This window comes from Nannospalax galili, unplaced genomic scaffold (assembly GCF_000622305.1).
Source record: "Nannospalax galili isolate Female #2095 unplaced genomic scaffold, S.galili_v1.0 scaffold127, whole genome shotgun sequence".
Lineage (NCBI taxonomy): Eukaryota > Metazoa > Chordata > Mammalia > Rodentia > Spalacidae > Nannospalax > Nannospalax galili.
In genome coordinates, this window is record NW_008360326.1 from 13,672,417 (window position 1) to 13,691,273 (window position 18,857).

General features: G+C 42.6%; 1 protein-coding gene across 1 annotated transcript in view; it reads right to left on the minus strand.

Moving 5' to 3' along the window:
* The window catches only part of Col4a4 (collagen type IV alpha 4 chain), a 158,322-nt gene that overhangs the window by 135,215 nt on the left and 4,250 nt on the right, over positions 1-18,857 (minus strand). Inside the window, exons 2-3 of the mRNA XM_029560007.1 lie at positions 6,553-6,715; positions 4,255-4,297 (exon numbers count right to left, since the gene is read on the minus strand). Coding sequence (XP_029415867.1) covers positions 4,255-4,297; positions 6,553-6,599 — 90 coding nt within the window. The 5' untranslated portion in view covers positions 6,600-6,715. The remainder of the gene's footprint in view (positions 1-4,254; positions 4,298-6,552; positions 6,716-18,857) is intronic.

Sequence of the window (18,857 nt, forward strand, 5' to 3'; positions counted from 1 at the left end):
CACACACCACACACACACACCACACACACCACACACACACACCACACACATATCACACCACACACACCACACACACACACACCACACATATCACACACACACCACACACACACACCACACACATATCACACACACCACACACACCACACACACACATATCCTTTGTACAGACATCACCTTACCCTCACCTAGCCACATTATCCACATCCAGAGCCATCCGCCATTTCAATACCATGTGTATCCCAAGAGTAGTTCCATGAGTAGGTTCCCTATGACAAACAGCCACCCTGAAGCACCTGTCTTCATTCACACACTAGGACTGTGGGTCAGATGGGAACAGGTGCTGGGAGCTAGAGGCAGAAATAAGAATCTCAAGAAAACAGCAGAGATCAACTTTGCCTGCTCTGGTCTTGCTTATTCGTATAATTGGTATATTCTTCAAACTTAAAGCAATGAACTTAGGCCTTTAGATGAATGAATAATGAGAAAATAGAGTAGCTAACCTATAATCCCAGAATTCAGGAGGTGGAGACAGAAGGATCACTGTGAGTTCAAGGGCAGCCTAGGCTTTAGGGAGAATTTGAGGACAGCCTGGGCTACACGCCATACTGTCAAAGAGAGACAGAGAGACAGAGAGAGAGGGAGGGAGGGAGGGGGAGGGAGAGAGAGAGAGAGAGAGACAGACAGACAGACAGACAGACAGACAAAGAAAGAGTTGCCACAATAATAATTACAATTCTGGTGGAAGATTTATACATGTAAGCATGTGCAGTACATGTGAATATGTATACATGAATATATACACATATACACATAAATCATGGAAATCTTCAAAATATGTGTGAAAAGAGGGAAAGTGGTCTACCAAGAATTTTTAAAATTACATAATCTAGACTTCTTTTTCAGGAGGAGATGCTCAGACAACATCTTTAAGCAATTATGAAGAAGATACCTTTGTAAGCAGTTCTTATGGATTTTTAAAGACATAAGAATTTGAAGCTTTACAAGAGCCAAGAAATTAGATATTTCTAATTAAAATGGTTTGAGGGGCTGAGGAGATGGTTCAATCATCATAAAGGGCTTGCAGTATAGGAGTGGATCCCCGGCATCCTCGGAAAGAGCAGAGCAGTGCATGTCTATAATCCCAGCCCTGGGGAGGTGGAAACAGAGGATCCTTGGGGCTTACTGCCCAGCTACTCTTGCTGAATCAGGGAGCTCCAGGTACAGCGAGAGACCATGTCTCAAAAACTAAGGTGAAGAGGAATAGAAAACATTTCTTGTTGACCTCTAGCCTTCACACACACGTACACACAAACATATACCCAACCATAAACATGCATGTACATACAAACACATACAGCTTATGCACACACATAAATGTGAAATTTCAGAAATATATGATGTTTTAGTTTGGAGTATAAGTTTTATCTGTGAATGCATAAGTTCAAGATCCTGATAAGGTTATGAAAAACTGAATGCCTAGGCTGGGTTGGGACAGCATACAAGTTTAAAGTAGTCTGAGTACTTGGATTCATTTACAGTCAGAATTCATTACTGTGCAAACTGAAATACCAAAATAGCCAGGGCAAAGAAAGAGCTGGTTGACTAGATGCCTTGTTAATAAAGGCACGTTATTTATTTGATATTTGCTTAGTTTTGCCAAACATCACTCATGTTTGTAGCAATATTACATTTCGGGAAAGCTATTTTTAAAATAGATTACAAAATTCTAAAAAAGAAACACTATTTGACACTTAAAAGTGGAGAATGTAAATTTAAAAATTAAGAGTCCACTAAAAATTAAGAATCTACTTCAAGAATAGATTGTACAGAATTGGGGAGTAAGTCAGTAAAGCACTTGCTATGTGAGCACAAGGACCTAGGTTTGAGCCCCAAAACCCATGTAAAAAAATCCCTGGCATGGTGACTCAAGGCTTGTAACCCCAGAGGTGGGAGGTGGAAACACGTGGCCCTGGGGCTCCCTAGCCAGCCAACATAGCCTACTGGGTCAGTTCCAGGACAAGGACAGACCCTGTCTCAACAAACAAACAAACAAACAAACAAACAACAAAAAACCATGGACAATATCTGAGGAGCAGCATCTGAGGTTGTCTGCTGACCGCCACATACCCAGCACCCAGATACACACTTACCTGCATACACGTGTGATTGCATAAATGCAAACACAAATACATTATGCAAGTCCATTGAAAAAGACAAGGGCAGTACCACAAAAAACCATTCATACATACCCACACCCAGAGGCCACCTTTGCTTTTCTTCAAGGGAAAAAACCAGAGAACCACTCTCTCCTTTATTTCAGACATAAAGCAAATGTTTACAGAACACAAAGTTAAAGAAAGTAAAGTATCAGTGTTTATAAAGTTAACTCTCTGTGCTGTACCAGCACCTTTATTTTCTTTATTTTCTTTTTTTTGTAAGACAAAAATATAGACACAAGACCAAAATATTCATATTTTATGAGAGTATATTAGAAAACACTTTCTCTTTCTGTCCTGGCCCCACATTCCCTACCCCCATAGGATCCATCTCTTCAAACTGTTATCTGAGCATTAAAATAAATGTATTTATACAGAGAGAGAGAGAGAGAGACAGAGAGAGAGACAGAGAGAGAGAGAGAGATCACAGAGGTAGTGGTCAGGACCTGTTTCATTATTACTCATGTGGTGTGCTGCCCAGTACTTTCCTGTTTTCACATAATTACATGTCATCAAAATCATTCTGACATATCCCCACAGCTGCCTGGCTCACGCGGCATTGGAAACCTTTCTAATCATTCCCTGTTAAACATTACAGCGTTTCCTTCTGTAACTGCTGACTACTATCCTGCAGTTAATATTCTTATCTTTGCGCATGTCAAAATAATATGTGACAGATTCCGAAAAGATGCACACCTGCATCAAAGGACTGTGCATTTAAAATCCTGGTGGAGAATCCGAATTGTCCTCCATAGCCGCGGCATCAGTTCCCACCTTTCCCTTAGAATCCAGTTATCGTATTGCTACTCTCTGTGTGGAGGAGCCTCGAGACTGTCTCTACATCTCAAGCTGGTGGCAGTATCTGGATGGAACTGGCTTTGAATTGTCCTCCATAGCTGCGGCATCAGTTCCCACCTTTCCCTTAGAATCCAGTTATCGTATTGCTAACTCTCTGTGTGGAGGAGCCTTGAGACTGTCTCTACATCTCAAGCTGGTGGCAGTATCTGGATGGAACTGGCTTTGGTTCAGGAATCGTGTTCAAAGGAATGAAACACAGGGGACAAAGGAAGTGAAGTTTAGGATTATGCAGTATAATACAGAATAAATGAATGTAATAAAAGAACAGACTTGGAAAAATCAGGTAAGATGACTAGAAAAAGGCACACACTATACATCATAAGCAATAGTCTCAAATATATCTAAACTAACTGGGACAAGTCTTACCCTTCCTGCTTAGAGGGGAAAACCGAGTCTTAGGTTACAACAGATGAGTTATTGGAAGAGTCAACATCAAGGGTGTCCCGTTCCTTGGCCCTGGTAGTAGACGGTGATTTTCTATTTTCACTTATTTTGAAAAGATCTATGACAATCAAGATCAAAATTGAATTGGGTGGATCTAAATCAGTTCAGTGGTCTGAAGGCTAATCTGAGCGACAGGCAGTCCTTATTGGACTTCCCTGAAGCCTCTGAAGTTGGATTCAGTAACTTAGACTCTTCAGCGAGGGAGAGAAGAAAGAGGACTTGTTACAGAGTGAGCTAAACTTATCTTTCTTCCGAGCTAACAATGTCCAAATGGAGTCTTATATTCCTTGGTTAATCTTGAAATGGCTCAGCTATTTCTTTTATGTTTCAAATAAAACAAATTTAAGAAAGGGCTATGGTAGTTATAAAGGCATCTCTAATACCTAGGCAATTCTATAAACAACTTTGACCATAAAGTATTACAGAAACTTTTGCTGGGTGTGGTGGTGCACGCCTTTAGGCCTAGCACCTTTAGGCCTAGGGAGGCAGAGGCAGGTGGATCTCTGTGGGCTCGAGGCCAGCCTGGTCTACACAGGTAAGATCCTGTTTCAAAAACAAAACTAAAACAATGAAATAACCCCGGAGTTTGTTTTATGTAAAAGTCTATTTTACAGACAAGAAAGCTGAGCCCTAGAGATAGACTAGCTTAAACAAATAAAAAAATCATACATTTCAATAAATCATATATTCAACAACATCCATGTCCCGGGGCGGAGTAAATTAGCATACTTACCCCAGATACATACTGCACAGAAAAGAGAATAAGTATAAGCGGCCTGCAAAAAAGCAAAACTTTAGACAAATTTAAAGTGTTGATTTTCACTGAGACAATCTAAAAAGAGTAACAGTGCTAATTCCAGAAAGGCCCTTATTTCTGATAGGCTGGTTCTCGGCAGCCAATGACAAAGTCAGTGTCATCTTCTCTCTGGCTGGCATCGTCACCTCTCCTCCTTTTAATCAGTCAAGGAAGGCACATCGAAGGCCCTTGGTGTGATTCTCATGGTGGTGGAGACCATAGGGACCCTGTGAGCGTGATGCTGAGACCTGAATGGACCACTTGAGCCTTCTTCCTCTACTCTGTAGTCCTTTCTCTTGGCCTAATACAAATGCTGTAGACATTGGCCAAGCAGTGTATCTGGCTGTGGTCCAGACTAGGGAATGGGAAGCTCCAAAGGTCTAGCCTTTGTCTTCTGACTTCCACCTGAAACTGCCCTTCTCCCAATCATTCCATTGAAATTCATAGTCATTGAAATAAAGACCAGATTAACATTTTAATGTACTATGTAAATAAAGAGAAAATGGCAAATGATTGTAGGTGTTAAACACTGGGACAAACCATTTTAAATTAGTTTGAGATTGTGTTTACAACTACTGCCTGTTAAATGAGTTCTTATCACTTGAAACATTGTAAATTGGGTCTTTCACCCTGTGGTCCCCGGGGCTCTGGTTCATGTCAAGGCTGAATCCACTTCCTCCCTCTACACCCTGTACTCAGCTCCATCTTCCCATTGAGTTAGATACTAAAACATATGATTCTTTTTTTTTCTTTTAAAATGCATCTACATTTAAGACACCTCTGCTGTTCCCTCAGTATGCACTCCATATTGCATTTCTAAAATGCAACCTCTTCCCACCACCTATTTAGTGGCCTTACCTTCCAACACCTCTTCGAGTCACGTCTAATAATCTCATATGATTCTTTAAAACTTTGATGCGCCTATATATTTACTTAGTGAGTGTATGTGTGCATGTCCCATGGCATACATGGGGGTCAGAGGACAACTTTCAGGAGTTGGTTTTTTCCTTCTACCATGTGGGCACTGGGGATGGAACTCAGGTCGTCAGGCTTGGAGGCCCGTGCCTTCACTTGAGTCCCCTCTCCTCCCCTCGTACTAGCTTCTGGGATGGTTAATCTTCACCGTCAACTTCAATAGATTTGAGATTACCTAGAAGACACACCTCTGGGTATGTCTGCCAGGGTGTTTTCAAGAGGTTTAACTGAGGAAGGAAGACGCACCTCAGTGTGGATGGTCTGATTCCATAAACTGTGGTCCCAGACTAAATGAGAAGGGAAAAGGGGAGTGGCCAGCTGCCCCAGCATTCCTGCTTCCTGACTCAATGTGACAAGTCCCCTCCTGCTCCCGTGGCATGCCTTCTGCATTATGATGGGCTGTATCCTCTCAAGCCATGAGCCAAAATAAACCCTTCCTCCTTTAAGTTGTTTTTGTTAGGTATTTTGTCACAGCAACCAGACAAGTAACCAATACAGCTTCCTAACAAACTGCCACAAAGTTGGTGTCTTAAAACAACACAGATTTGTATTTAAATCTTACAGTTCTGGAGGTAAGAAGTTCATCATGGATCTCATTGCTGAAAATCAAGGTATTTGGGAGCTGTGTTCCTAAACATGGGGGAGAGTCTGATTCCTCGCTTCTCCCCGATTCTAGAGGTAGCTATCCATATTCCTTGGTTTTCGGTTTCTTCCGTCTTCAAAGATAGAAGTGACTGGCTTTGTCTTTCTGTCGCTGTATCCCTCTGACCACTGCTTCTACAGTTATATCTCCTTCACCGATGCTGGCCCCCTGCCTCTCCTTTTCACTTCTAAGGATCCTTGTGGTGATACTGGACCCACCCAGATGCTCCAGGATCCTCTCTCCCATCTCAAGATCATCTGATTGACACACCACCTGAACTCCACCTACAACTTAAACTCTCCTTCTCTTGAAAAATAATGTATTGACAGATTAGGCTGGAGATACCTTTGGGGTCCAAAACCTGCCTACTGCATTCATGAAAGTGCTTTGCCCTCACTCAGCTAGTTCCAAGAACCCTGAAGCTCTGGACATTGAACACTTTTGCCATTCAAACCTAGTGAGTGAACCCACGGTCTTCAGCTGCACAGCTTCCCATTTGATCACTATGAACACCTTTTGAGGAGGGTAGAGAACTTGGTGCTCTGTAATCAGAACGAGTCATGAATGGCAGGAGAAATTATTCCACAAAAACAGGCAACCACACTGAGACTACTTACCAGGAGTCTGTAACCAAGGGCTTGGTCCATCTGAAAAAGCACTTCATGAAGACCTTGAGCACAGGTGACCTCACAGATGACCTCTGCACTTAAAATATGCCTCCAGACTTCTCCTCCAGAAAATCCTTGTTGGTAGTTCAGAGTTGGCGTCCTTGGTTAGAGTCTAAATATGAGAAATATGCAAAGATGTCTGTTAAAATACAGTGTGTTCATAATGCTGAGAATAATTACTTTCATTATTCACTTAGCAACAGAAACATTAAAAGAGAGCTCCAAAAGCTTATATATATAGCAAGCTTTTCTTAGTGCTTGTCATACTAAATAAAGATCCTTACAAATAAAAAATATTCTGGGGGGGGTATATAAAGGTACCGTGGGAAAGGGAGGGAAGGGAAATGAGGTGGTGAACCATGGGGAGGTGCTGGGCAGGGTCAAGAATGGACCAGGATGAAGTAGGTACAAAAATGCCAGGAAACCAGTTACTTTGTAACAAATAAAAATAAAAACATTCTCAAGTCCTTCATATTTAATAAATATATACAAAAGGGAGAGAATTGAAAACACATTTTTACAATGTGCTGATACACAAATATTCATAAGAGCCCAAGAAAGAACAAACTAAACAACCATTAAGTAATAAATAAACAAAATGTGATGTATCAGGCAGTGGCGTATTCTTTAATCATACCAAAGACCAACATATGTGATATATCAATTAACAAAAGAACCACAGCTGGTCAAAATGCAAAACATAAGACTGTGGCATACACAGCTCTAAATGGGAAGCTTTATCACATTCCCGTCTGACTCCCAAATGGCTAGTTCCTCCAAGGGGCGGGGCCTGCCACTCGGCATGGACTACTGAGGGGTGACAGGGAGCCATCTTGGGACTGAAGCTAGCAGCAGAGAGATGGCCTCAGTGCCTCACCTGCATGGACGGGAGAGGCATTTACCGGACCTGGGATGAGACTTGCGGGTGAAAGTTAATGGAGATATGGGTGGGGTGCGGGAGCATCTGGTGGCAGGCTCTGAGCTGTATGTAAGAGTGCTTGTCTCTGTATAAGTTCCCCCATTTAACCCTTCCCTACCCGAGGGCATAAACCATAATAAACTCACATAAAGATATGTTATATGGTTTGCTTGATAGCACAGGAGATCCAGGAGAGAATTCGGGTGACACCCTCTATGGCTTAGGGATCATTGTGGTAGAGGGGGCGGAAAGATTGGAAGAGCCAGAAGTAGGGGACATCTGCATTGAAACAGTATTGTTGGGTATGACAGTACACATGAACTTACCGTGGCTGTGACTGCACCCACAAGACCTGTGTGGGATCAAGCCAGCTGAAACCCCAACATGGACAGATCAGGAGCTCATGACTGCCCACCTAGTCCAGGAATTATTGGCAATTGATGACTGCTAGGGGAGGTAGAGTCAGCTTTCTTCAAAGATGTGCAGCCTCTGAAAGACTACCCAGTTGATACATGTACATGCAGGAAGCACAAGTAGACCCAGTGAAAGAGAGAGAGAGAGAGAGAGAGAGACCCTTGAAGTTGATAGGGGAAAGTGGTGGAGGGATACAAGCGGAATTGGAGTTATATTTGATTGAAACACAGTCTTTATATGCATGAAATTCTCAATAAAATACTAATAAAAAAGAAATATATATTGATATGTCCTGCAACATGGGTGAACCTTGAAAACATTATAGTGAGTGAAAAAAGCACATCTGCTTTTTATACACTTGGGATTTCTGTACACGAAATGTCCACAGTGGGCTAATCCATAGAAACAGAAAAAGCAGTTGTCAGGGATGGGGGTGAGGGGACAAAAATAATTGAGAAATGAGGGATTACTTTGGTGGAGGGTGGGGGGTGACAGAAATGCTCTAGAATTAGTCAAGGGTTATGGTGCAGAGTCATGAATAGATCTAGAACTACTCAATTGTAAACTTTATAAAATTTAAATGGTGAACCTTTCGAATTTTGTATCAGGAAGCAAGAGAAAGCATATTTTCAAACTTGACCCAAATGACTCTTTACTTGGGTCTAAAATCTCTTTGGCTCAAAGAATTGAGATGTCTCATTTTGAAGATGTTGGCTTCTGATAACACCTGTCCTTATGGGAACTGGCAGAGAGAAGGAAGTCAGGAGTGGCCAATGTTGCAAGCTATTTTTAAATTTCTGGATAAAAGCTTACTAAATTAATTCAATACTGTATTTATTGAAGACTACTTTTCCCAGTGAGTGGCAGAACCACATTCCATAACAGAATTTCAAAACCACACAGAAACCACACAGAAGCACCATTCTAACCCGATCTTTTCCATCCCTAAACTCATAATTTAAATAACTTTTATTTTAAAGTTACATTTTAGAAGCAAATATTAATAATGTAAATCACTGTTTTGGAAAGAAAACACAAATTGGTGTGAATCATTTAAATTGAACTCAATATTTTAAACAAATCAAAAAGAGTCCAAAATTATGGAAAACCAGAGATATTTACATATGAGTTAAAAAACTAATTGGTGCAATTAATCTCCACACTTCTCTAGGCATGCTGTGGGGAAGGGTGGACAGACGAACACTATTAAAGTCTATCCACTGTCCTAACGTCTAGGAGCTTCTATATACTAGGATGGATGGATGGATGGATGGATGGATGGATGGGTGGATGGGTGGTGGATGGATGGATGGACGGATGGATGGATGGGTGGATGGATGGGTGGGTGGATGGGTGGTGGATGGATGGATGGATGGATGATAGAGGGGCCAATCTGCAGAAACCCAGTTGGTCTCTCGGTTTTGTTAGTCAAAGACAACGAAAGGGTATTGCTAGATTAGGTGTATAGTGATGCATTCTCAGTACCATGTTACCATTTAAACTGTATGACAACGGGGATTTCTGTCTTCTTTTTTCATTCTGGGAAAACTAGATTGACCATGGTACTGCAATTTCTCCATATATATTTGCTGGGTGAAGTGACTCATAGAAGATACTTTGTGGCCTTAAGAATAGGAATCAAATGTACTCAATAGGGAGGCTGTGAATGGCTATGAAAGAAGCTAACTTTGAACACAACGAGGGCATGGAGGAGAGTGAGAGGGATGCTTGGAGCTCTCATAATAATCTTGGGAGACGTGACAGGAGGCCAACACTTACTTTTGTAGAAGCCTCTTCTGAATGTCACCCATATCAAGCCATTTAACTCTCACTATGATTTAGAAAAACTACTTCCACTATATAGGAAAACCAAAGGGGGTGAATTTGAGTATGTGAACAGTCAGAACTACTGAGCTGCAAAATCTTGGCTTTCCTCTGTGGTATGTATTCCTTCTTCCAGTGACACTCCCCGACCCCCAGCTCACCAATCTCCAGATTTTCAGCTCTTAAAAGAATTTTTTGAAACTACACAACCTACCCCTACTTTTTACCCTTAACATTTAAAAGTGTTGATCTCCTTTTTGAATATTTTATTTATTTTTACTTTATGTGTATGAGTGTATTGCCTGCTTGTGTGTAAGTGTATCCATGTCATGCAGATGCCCTTGGAGGTCAGAAGACAGTGTCAGTTACAGATGGTTGTTAGCTGCCATGTGGGTGCTGGGATTTGAACCTAGGCCCTCATCTCCTTTTTAAATAGTTGTGAAGCAGATTATTCTGGAGTATCATAAATGGTAACCTTTAAAATAAAACTGTTACAGCATCATTTCAGAAACAGCCAGTCGTAATGCCACCAAAATCTGATTTTTGCCACCAGCAGGTAAAAATGTTGCAGGTGCATTCTAAAACAGGAATTTTACATTGCCCATTTTTCATTATGAATTCATATTTCTATTCCATCCTCCCCATATATACTTTGTTGCTTGCATGTGTGTGTGGGGGGGTGCATGTACATGTACGTGTAAAAATTAGAAGTCTAAGTCAGGTGTTGTTCCTGGGGAACCACTTACTTTGTTTATTGAGGCAGGGTCTCTCACTGGCCTGCAGTTCAACAAGTAGATGAGACTGGCTGGCCATTGAACCCCAGTGATATTTAGAGTGGCCTGGGGTAGGGGAATAAGCTTTACTTTTAAAAATAATAAGAAGGAAAAGTGTGAAATAGGAAGTGAGATCCTTGATCAGAGACAGAACGATTCTATGGATAAATACATGCTACAGCTGAGAATCTAGAAATTGACTCTTTTTATTTATTTTCCATAAAATTATTTACATAACTCTTGAGTTTTTTGGCTTTCTAAGAATATGTGTAGCACAATTTGAAGACCTGTTCTAAGCAGCTGCCCAAAGGTCATGTTCACTGTCTCACCAGGAGCAGATCAGCCCACAGAACCTGCCACATGGGAGTCAGGGATTTTTCTTCCTACCTGTGAGGCAGCACAGCCCCAACCTCACTATCAGCTCAGCATTGTAAACAGCCACACACATGTGCTCTGTAGTTGGTTCATGAAACATGACCATACATGGTATATATGATCATCTATGAGGAGTTTCTTTGTTTCAGTACCCTGTGTTAAGCACATTAAAATGTTTGCTTGAGGGGCTGGCACGATGGCTCATTGGTTAAAGGGCTTGCCATGTGTCCTGATTAGTTTTAAATGTCAACTTGTTACAACCTAGAATCACCTGGGAAACAGTCTTAATGAGGAATTATGTAGAGGAGGTTGGCCTGAGGTCACGCCCATGTGGGATTCTCTTGATTACTGAGGTGGGAGGACCCACCTGCATGTGGCACTACGGTTTCTTGGGCTGGGCCCTGAAATGTGTAAGGATGAAGAAAGCTAGCTGAGCATAAGCAGCACGCAAGGACATGTATACTCTCTCTTTGTTCTTGACTGTGGATGTGATGTGTCTAGCTGCTTGAGTCCCTGTCCCTACTTCCCTCCATGATGGACTGTAGCCTGGAATTTTAAGCCGAATCAAATAAATCTCTAACTCCTAAGTTGTTTTGGTCAGAGTATTTTATTACAACAGAAATGAAACTAAGACACCACGCAAATAGGAAGATCAGAGTTCAGATCCCAAGAAACCTATGTAAACCCACATAAACACTAGGTGGGTGTGGTGGCCCACCTGTAATCCCAGCCTCAGAATGTGAAGACAGGGGATCCCCAGAGAAAGCTGGCTAGCAAGACTGGGCATGTCAGTGAGCTCTGGGTTTGATCGAGAGACACTGACTCAATGAATAACATGAAAGCGATCGAGGATGATTCTCAACATCAACCTTGGACCTCCACATGCATGTGCATACATATGCATGTGCACCCATACACACATTTGCCCACCCATGTGTAAAAACATGCTGCACACACACATGCACGCCACATACACACATGAAAAACATGGAAAAAATGTGTATTTCAATCAAGCTTTTAAGTGCACACACACATTACCCTATCACTCACGACATCCTTCTACTTTCTCACCAGTTAATGGCTGGCGTTATGTGGGATTAGATGAGACAGTATCTTTCCATTTCAGCCCATCACTGTTACAAACACCCCACATAAGCAACCCAAAGTGCTATGCCACTAGGACACATGCAAACAACTTTGGAAGACTTCTTACACAGGAAATTTCTGCAGAGGTTCTGTGCCTTTCAAAGGACGGACTTTGTTAATGTCAGTTGTTACTGATAAAAGAAACATTGCCCATTGTTGCAGCAGAGTCCCCACCTTCAGTCCAGCTACATGGGGGATGGCTAGGTTTTCTATCACCCAATCCCATCTCCCCAGCCCTACAGAAGGAATCACCATAAGCCATAGACCCAAAGCAATCTAACACAAAACATGCTCCATGACAGAGAACTCAGAGTCTGAGCTGGGATGGTACAAGGAAAGACTCTGGATCCGTCTTGTGGGAGAATAGAAGTTAGCATGTGGAGTAGAGGAGAGGTAGAGGAGGAAGGATGTGTCAAGAGATGTCCTGAGGTAAAGAAGTCCAGCTTTAGAGAGCTGGGACAGGCCAAGGTGTAGTGCATGCCTGAAGTTAAGGGAAACATATATGCTGAGCAGACCTGAAAAGCTGTTTTCAAAGAGGAAGACACAGAAAAGAGAAGATCTGATGAGGAGATAGCTTATCAGTCCTCGATGAAGCCTCACAGTCAGTCCCTGCACTCTAGTGACCTGACTGTACAGTTGGGGTAGATGGAAGGCCCTGCCCCTCACTGCTGGTTCTAAGTCTTCTCCACCCTCATGGGAAGTTCATTCCTCCCATGAGAGAGGCTACTTATCTGCACTCTGAGCCTTTGGCCTGCACCTGCTCACTGACCCCAGTAAGGCCATAGGCTTTTTCCCCACAGCATACAGACCACAGTCATTCCCAGCATGTGTGATCAGCAAAGGCTATCTTCCTCTAACTGCTTGTGGTTATTTTCCCCTTTATTTATTTATTTTTTTTTTAATGAAAACTCTTCTGGGTTCCTGTCCCCTGGGATGCCTTACAAGTCTCTGTTCGGTTGTTTTCCAAATGCTCAAATCTTGGGAACAAGATCTGAGATCCTCTAGATTCTGATTTCTACCACGGGAAATTTACTTTCCCTGCAACATGATCTGGAGATAAAACACACCCTGCCCGGCTCTCATCGACATGGGGGAGTGACCAGAGTTGAAGACCAGATGAGCAGGAGGCTGAGACGTGAACTCTTCCAGGCTCAAAGCACTAACAGAGGCCTATGTCTTTTCTTCCTCTAGACATTAAATCTGTGAGTTCAGTTAAACACCGTTTTTGTGTTTCAGTGAGATAATTTCCTATTTACTCAGTGAGGACACGTATTTTCTTTTTGATCTGGCACAACCATTAAAAGGCTCTTTCCAAGGATAATTTTTTGATTGCCTAGACACTTATTTTATATACTTTTCTGTTTCAAACTAGAATTCTCAATGCATCAGCTTTTATAAAGGAACAAGCAAAGGGCCTTAAAGATTAAGAAACTGTTTCTCGGAAAAGAATGAGTCTTATTTGCCTCAATCCCATTGAGTAACGTCTGTTAACGGCCAACACCTTCCCTGCTAAGAGTTAAGCTGATCAGGGCTGGGCATGTAGCTCTCTCAGCAGAGTACTTGCCTAGCATGCACTGAGCCCTGAGTTCAATCATCAGACCTGCATAACTGGGGTATGGTGGCCCATGCCTGTAATCCTAACACTTGGAATATAGGCAAGAGGATCAGAAGTTCAAGATCAGCCTTGGTTACATAGTGATTTCACAGCCATGCCCCACCCCACCCCCCTGAAAAAAAGAGCTAAGCTGACCATTTCCCAACATAAAAATTAGCTACTACTTCTTTTACCAACATACAAACTGGTCACTTCTTTTTACCTTCGTTTAAAAAAATTTATGTCTGGCAAGACGGCTCAGAGGGTTAAAGGTGCTTGTAGCCAAGCCTGACAGTTTGAGCTCTCTACGAGAACCTACGTGATAGAGGGAGAGAACTCATTCCTCAAAGCTGTCCTCTGACTTCCACATAGATGTGGTGACATGTACGTGCACACATATATATACACACAAATAAATAAAATGTATTAAACACTTTAATCTAAAGTTATTTTCACTGATACATAAAACATGAAAATTGTCCACAGTAATGAAAAACGAGTTAATACACACACACATTGTGTAATGTTTAAAGTAGGGAAAATATCTCCTCACACATTTTCTCATTTTCATTTCTCTATGTTGTTCTAAATATATTGGACATGGCTGTTATCCACGGCCACCGAGAACGTCTTACTAGGACCCACTCTCCACTGGCCAGCCTCTTCTCATCCCAGGCTCTGTCTTGACCCCCAGCCTCTGGCAGCCACAAGTCCAGCCTCAACCTTCATGAGATGGATTTTTTTTCAGATTCTGTGTTTGGATGAGATAGCTCATGGTATGCTTGTCTTTCTGTATCTGGCTTTGTTTCACTTAACATAATGATTTCTATCCTGTTCCATCCTTTTTTTTCCCCCCTAAAATTTCATTTCTTTAGGTTGACTCTGTATCTGGCTTTGTTTCACTTAACATAATATTTCTATCCTGTTCCATCCTTTTTTTTTCCCCCCTAAAATTTCATTTCTTTAGGTTGATTCTATTCCCAGATTTCCAAAACTTTTAGGTTGGTTTGAGTTCTTTAGCAAAAGCATTCAATTTCATCCCACATCTTAACTTTTGCATGTAGGTCATGAGTCTGTGTGGTCCAGAGGGAGAGACCCTTGGAATGTGACTGGAGCTTCATGTTCTCTGAAAGCAACAGAGAAGACTTGACAATTATTCAAGTAGATTCTTGAGAACTACTCTGCGTTCCAGCTTGAACAGAATGCCCCTGGCCTAGAGCCAGCCCACCCCACCTCACCTTCCCTTCAGACCGGGATGGAGTGTGCAAATGCCGCCGGGTCCTCAGCTGACACTGGAGTGGAGTCTGCTACCCCAAGGCCAAGCACACGCTATCTCAGCTCACCCATCACCCTGGCAACGCGGGCTTCCATTATCACTTCCTTCTCGAGGTTTCCTCCCAACATCAACAGAAGCTGTGACAGCAACCACAACAATGCCATACTTGGGGACAAGATGAAGGTGACGCATGTTCCAAAAATGCACAGTTAATTTTCAAAACCAGACAAGCCTCTTACCTCCAAGTTAAGAATGACATTCCTCAATCATAATGCTCTCAAGTCTGTTGCTAACAATACTAACCTTCCAGCTTTCCATGGGTCTGTGTGTTTTCTCCCTGGCCACAACAGTACAGGCCTCTGAATTCTCTAGACCTTTCGGACTTCTGAGATCTGCCTTTGAAGTGAGCTTAGGCAGTAACATTTGCCAACTCCCTGGGCAGGGCCACCCCCAAGTGCAGTGGAAGGCTGGCTGGCACATCCTTGACTGATTTCTCAAATCTGTGGTTACTTCACAGAGACCACCCACCTTCCTGCATGGCTACCCTGCATTCAAAAGGTCAGCAAATCAAAGTTACGAAGACTGGGGTTCAGATCTTCATTATTCGAATTACATAGTTAATTCATTATGCAATTAAAATGCTCATTTATTAGAGTAGCCCTATACAAGTTTGTAATCCCTCTGAGTGCTAGATTTCTCAGTATGGAAAATTAATACCTGAGAGAGTGAAATGAATCTAAATGGGTGCCCTGTGCAGTGCCAACCCCACAGCTATTTCTTCCCTTCCCCCCCCTCCTTCCCACACCCCCTTACTTCATCCTCCAGGTTGAGGAGAATGTATTAGAGAAGGCTATGAAAGTAGAAACCAGGGCAAGCCTAGGTAGACCCCAGGAGGGGGATGACTTGATTTAAGAAGGAAGATTTGGGGATACAGTACCTTGTAAAGTACTTTTGGGGAAGGGCAGGAAGATGGGTGTGAGTGAATGAGTGAGTTATTTAGTTAGTGATGAGATATTGTATGAAGCCCAGGCTGATCTCCAGCTCCTGAGCTCATGAGATCCTCCTGCCTCTGCCTCTTGCATAGTTGGGTCTACAGGCCTGTGCTTAGTGGAGGTTGTAGCACCTTTCAAACAAGAAAATGGAATTATGAAGAGGGATGGATTTTCAGTTAGTGTGGAAGAAGAAAGTGTACAGAGGGACAGGTCAAAGTAGAATCACAGAATTAACATAAGTTCACTGCGAAAGGACATTAGGAGAAGGCTGGCCTTGGTTTAACCAACCAATAAGCCACAGGGTGTCTCTCTACCTCCCCTCTGTGCTGCCTCTTCTTCCTCCTCCTCCCTCCACTTCTCTCCATCCTCCTCCTCTTCCTCCTCCTCCCTCCACTTCTCTCCCTCCTCCTCCTCTTCTTCCTCCTCCCTCCTCTTTGTCCTCTTCTGTTTCTTCAACATCATATCATCACTACTGTCATCATTACCTCCATAACAAATGATAACATCAGTACTAACAGAGGCTAATTATACAGTAAGCTCTAGGCAAAGGGCTTTATGAAGACCCCCAAATTTCACAGTGGTTCTATGACCCAAGGAACGTGGCTGTCGCTCTGTTACAGAGGAATCACATTAGTTAGTAAGTAACATTTCCAAGATTCAAACCTCAAATCCTTTATTATAATCCACTACATGGCAAGACTTCATATCTTCCATGAAAATTCATAAATGAACTTCAGGAAATGGATCTGTGGGAAAAACAACTTCGGGAGCACAGAGAATCAATTATGAAAGAAAGCAGGGCCCTGCCGCAGACATTCTGTTTCATGTGAATCTCAGAAAACTAGAGCTCGCCTGTCAAGGCCTTTACATTTGGAATTCAAGCCTAGAAAAGCCCATGCTACAGATAGAGTCCTGAAATAAGACAGAGAGGACCAGCATTTAAGCAATTAAGTGCTTAAGCAAAAATAAAGATTTCCTAAAAGTTTCCAAATGAACGTCGAGGTCAGGCAGAAATGCTGAGGTAGGGTGTAACTGGTTTTTCAAGACAGGAGGACAGCTTTACCTTGGGGAAGGTGACAGTACTCCCTCGAGGTCTTTCCCAGATGGCTAGATGCTGTCTTCTATGCCACCTCTAAATCACCCTGGTTTCTGTTAGGAGCTGGTTCCTAGGGTGCAGAATCTTCACTTTGTATCGTTTTTTTCCTACAGGATCTACACTCCACTTTGAATGCTTCTGCCACTCTGGAACCTAAGAGATTCCAGGGCCTTCCTCAAACCTAGGCTTCTGGGCCAGTGAGATGACTCAGTGGGTAAAGAAGCTTGCCAGCAAGCCTAAAAACCCAAGTTCAATCCTAGGGCCCCACATGATGGAAAGAGAGAACCAACCTCTTCATATGTGCTGTGGCATCCTATCCACATACGTAACTGTTATCATTATACATAATAAACTATTAGAATTTGAGGTAATTTTCTATAAGTCAGGTTGGCATTAATAAAAATTCTCTTCTGATATCACCTGCATATACTTTTAAAAAATTATTTGTTTTTTAAAATTTTTTACATATATGAGTGTATTGCCTATATGTATGTAGGTGCACTCATGTCATGCAATGCCCGAGGAGGGCAAAGGAAGAGAGCATCAGATCCCCTGGAACTGGAGTTATGGACAGTTGTTAGTTGTAGCATGTGGGTTCTGGGAATTGAACCCAGGTCTTCTGAAGAGCAAGCAACTGGTGCTCTTAACCACTAAGCCACCTCTCCAATCCTCGTACATATACTTTTAACACCATATCAACATCTTCAGTTATTTAGAAGAATTCTTATCGAGTTCTTGCTTGTGTCAACTCATGCAACACACCATGGAAAAATGGATTAGTTTATGGAAGAAACCATATATTATCTATCTGTCTATCATCTATGTTCCATAGCTATTATACTTTTATATTCTTGCATATGTATATGTGGGGTGTATGTATGCATATTTGCACATGTGTAGGAGCATGTGCAGGCCCAAGGTTAACATCAGATGTCTTCCTCAATCACTCTCTACCTCGTATGTTGAAGCAGGGTCTCTCTCTGAACCCGGAAATCATAATTTTGGCTATGATAAAAACAGTTACCAAAACTAACTTGGGGAGGAAAGGATTTATTTGACTTACAATTTACAGTCTGTCATTTCGGGAAACCAAGGCACGCGCTCAAGCAGGGACCCAGAGACAGAAACTGAAGCAGAGGCCATGAGGAACTCTGCTTTTTGGTTTGCTCCCCTGGCCTGTGCTCAGCCTGCTTTCTTCTTTTTAGCCTGCTTTCTTACACAACCCAGTACCAACTGCCCGGGGTGGCACCGCCCATAGTGGGCTGGGCCCTCCCCTCCCACATCATTCAACAATTGAGAAAATGCCCCACAGACATGGCCACAGGCCAGTCCGATGGAGGCAATTCCACGCTGAGAGTCCCTCTACCCAGGTGTGTCAAATTGACAACTACAGCAATCCAGCATAGCTGGCTAGATAGCTTGCTCCAGGGATTCTGCGTCTCTGCCTCTCACGCGCTAGGATTACAGGCACTGCCACATCCTGCAGCTTCTATGTCTGTTCTGGGAATCTAAGCTCCAGCCCTCAAGCTTATGGAGTGAGCACTTTTACCCCAGCCGCCATGTACAATTTCAGACGGCAACTCTGACAACAGCATGAAAGGTGACTGCAGGGAATTTACAAGAGCGGAAACTAGCTAGACAACCTACGGGTGACAAAAGTCGGGACCAGGGCAGTTGCTGCTGGGAGCTTAGAACAGCACAAAAGAATCCAGGAGGGGTGACAAGAATAGACACCATGTGATTGTGATTCTGAGATACCAAAGGCACCTAAGAGTCTAATGGTTCAGAAGTGTTTGTAAGAGAAAGTTCTGGAAAAAAAAAAAAAGTGACTGAGAGGGCCAAAGT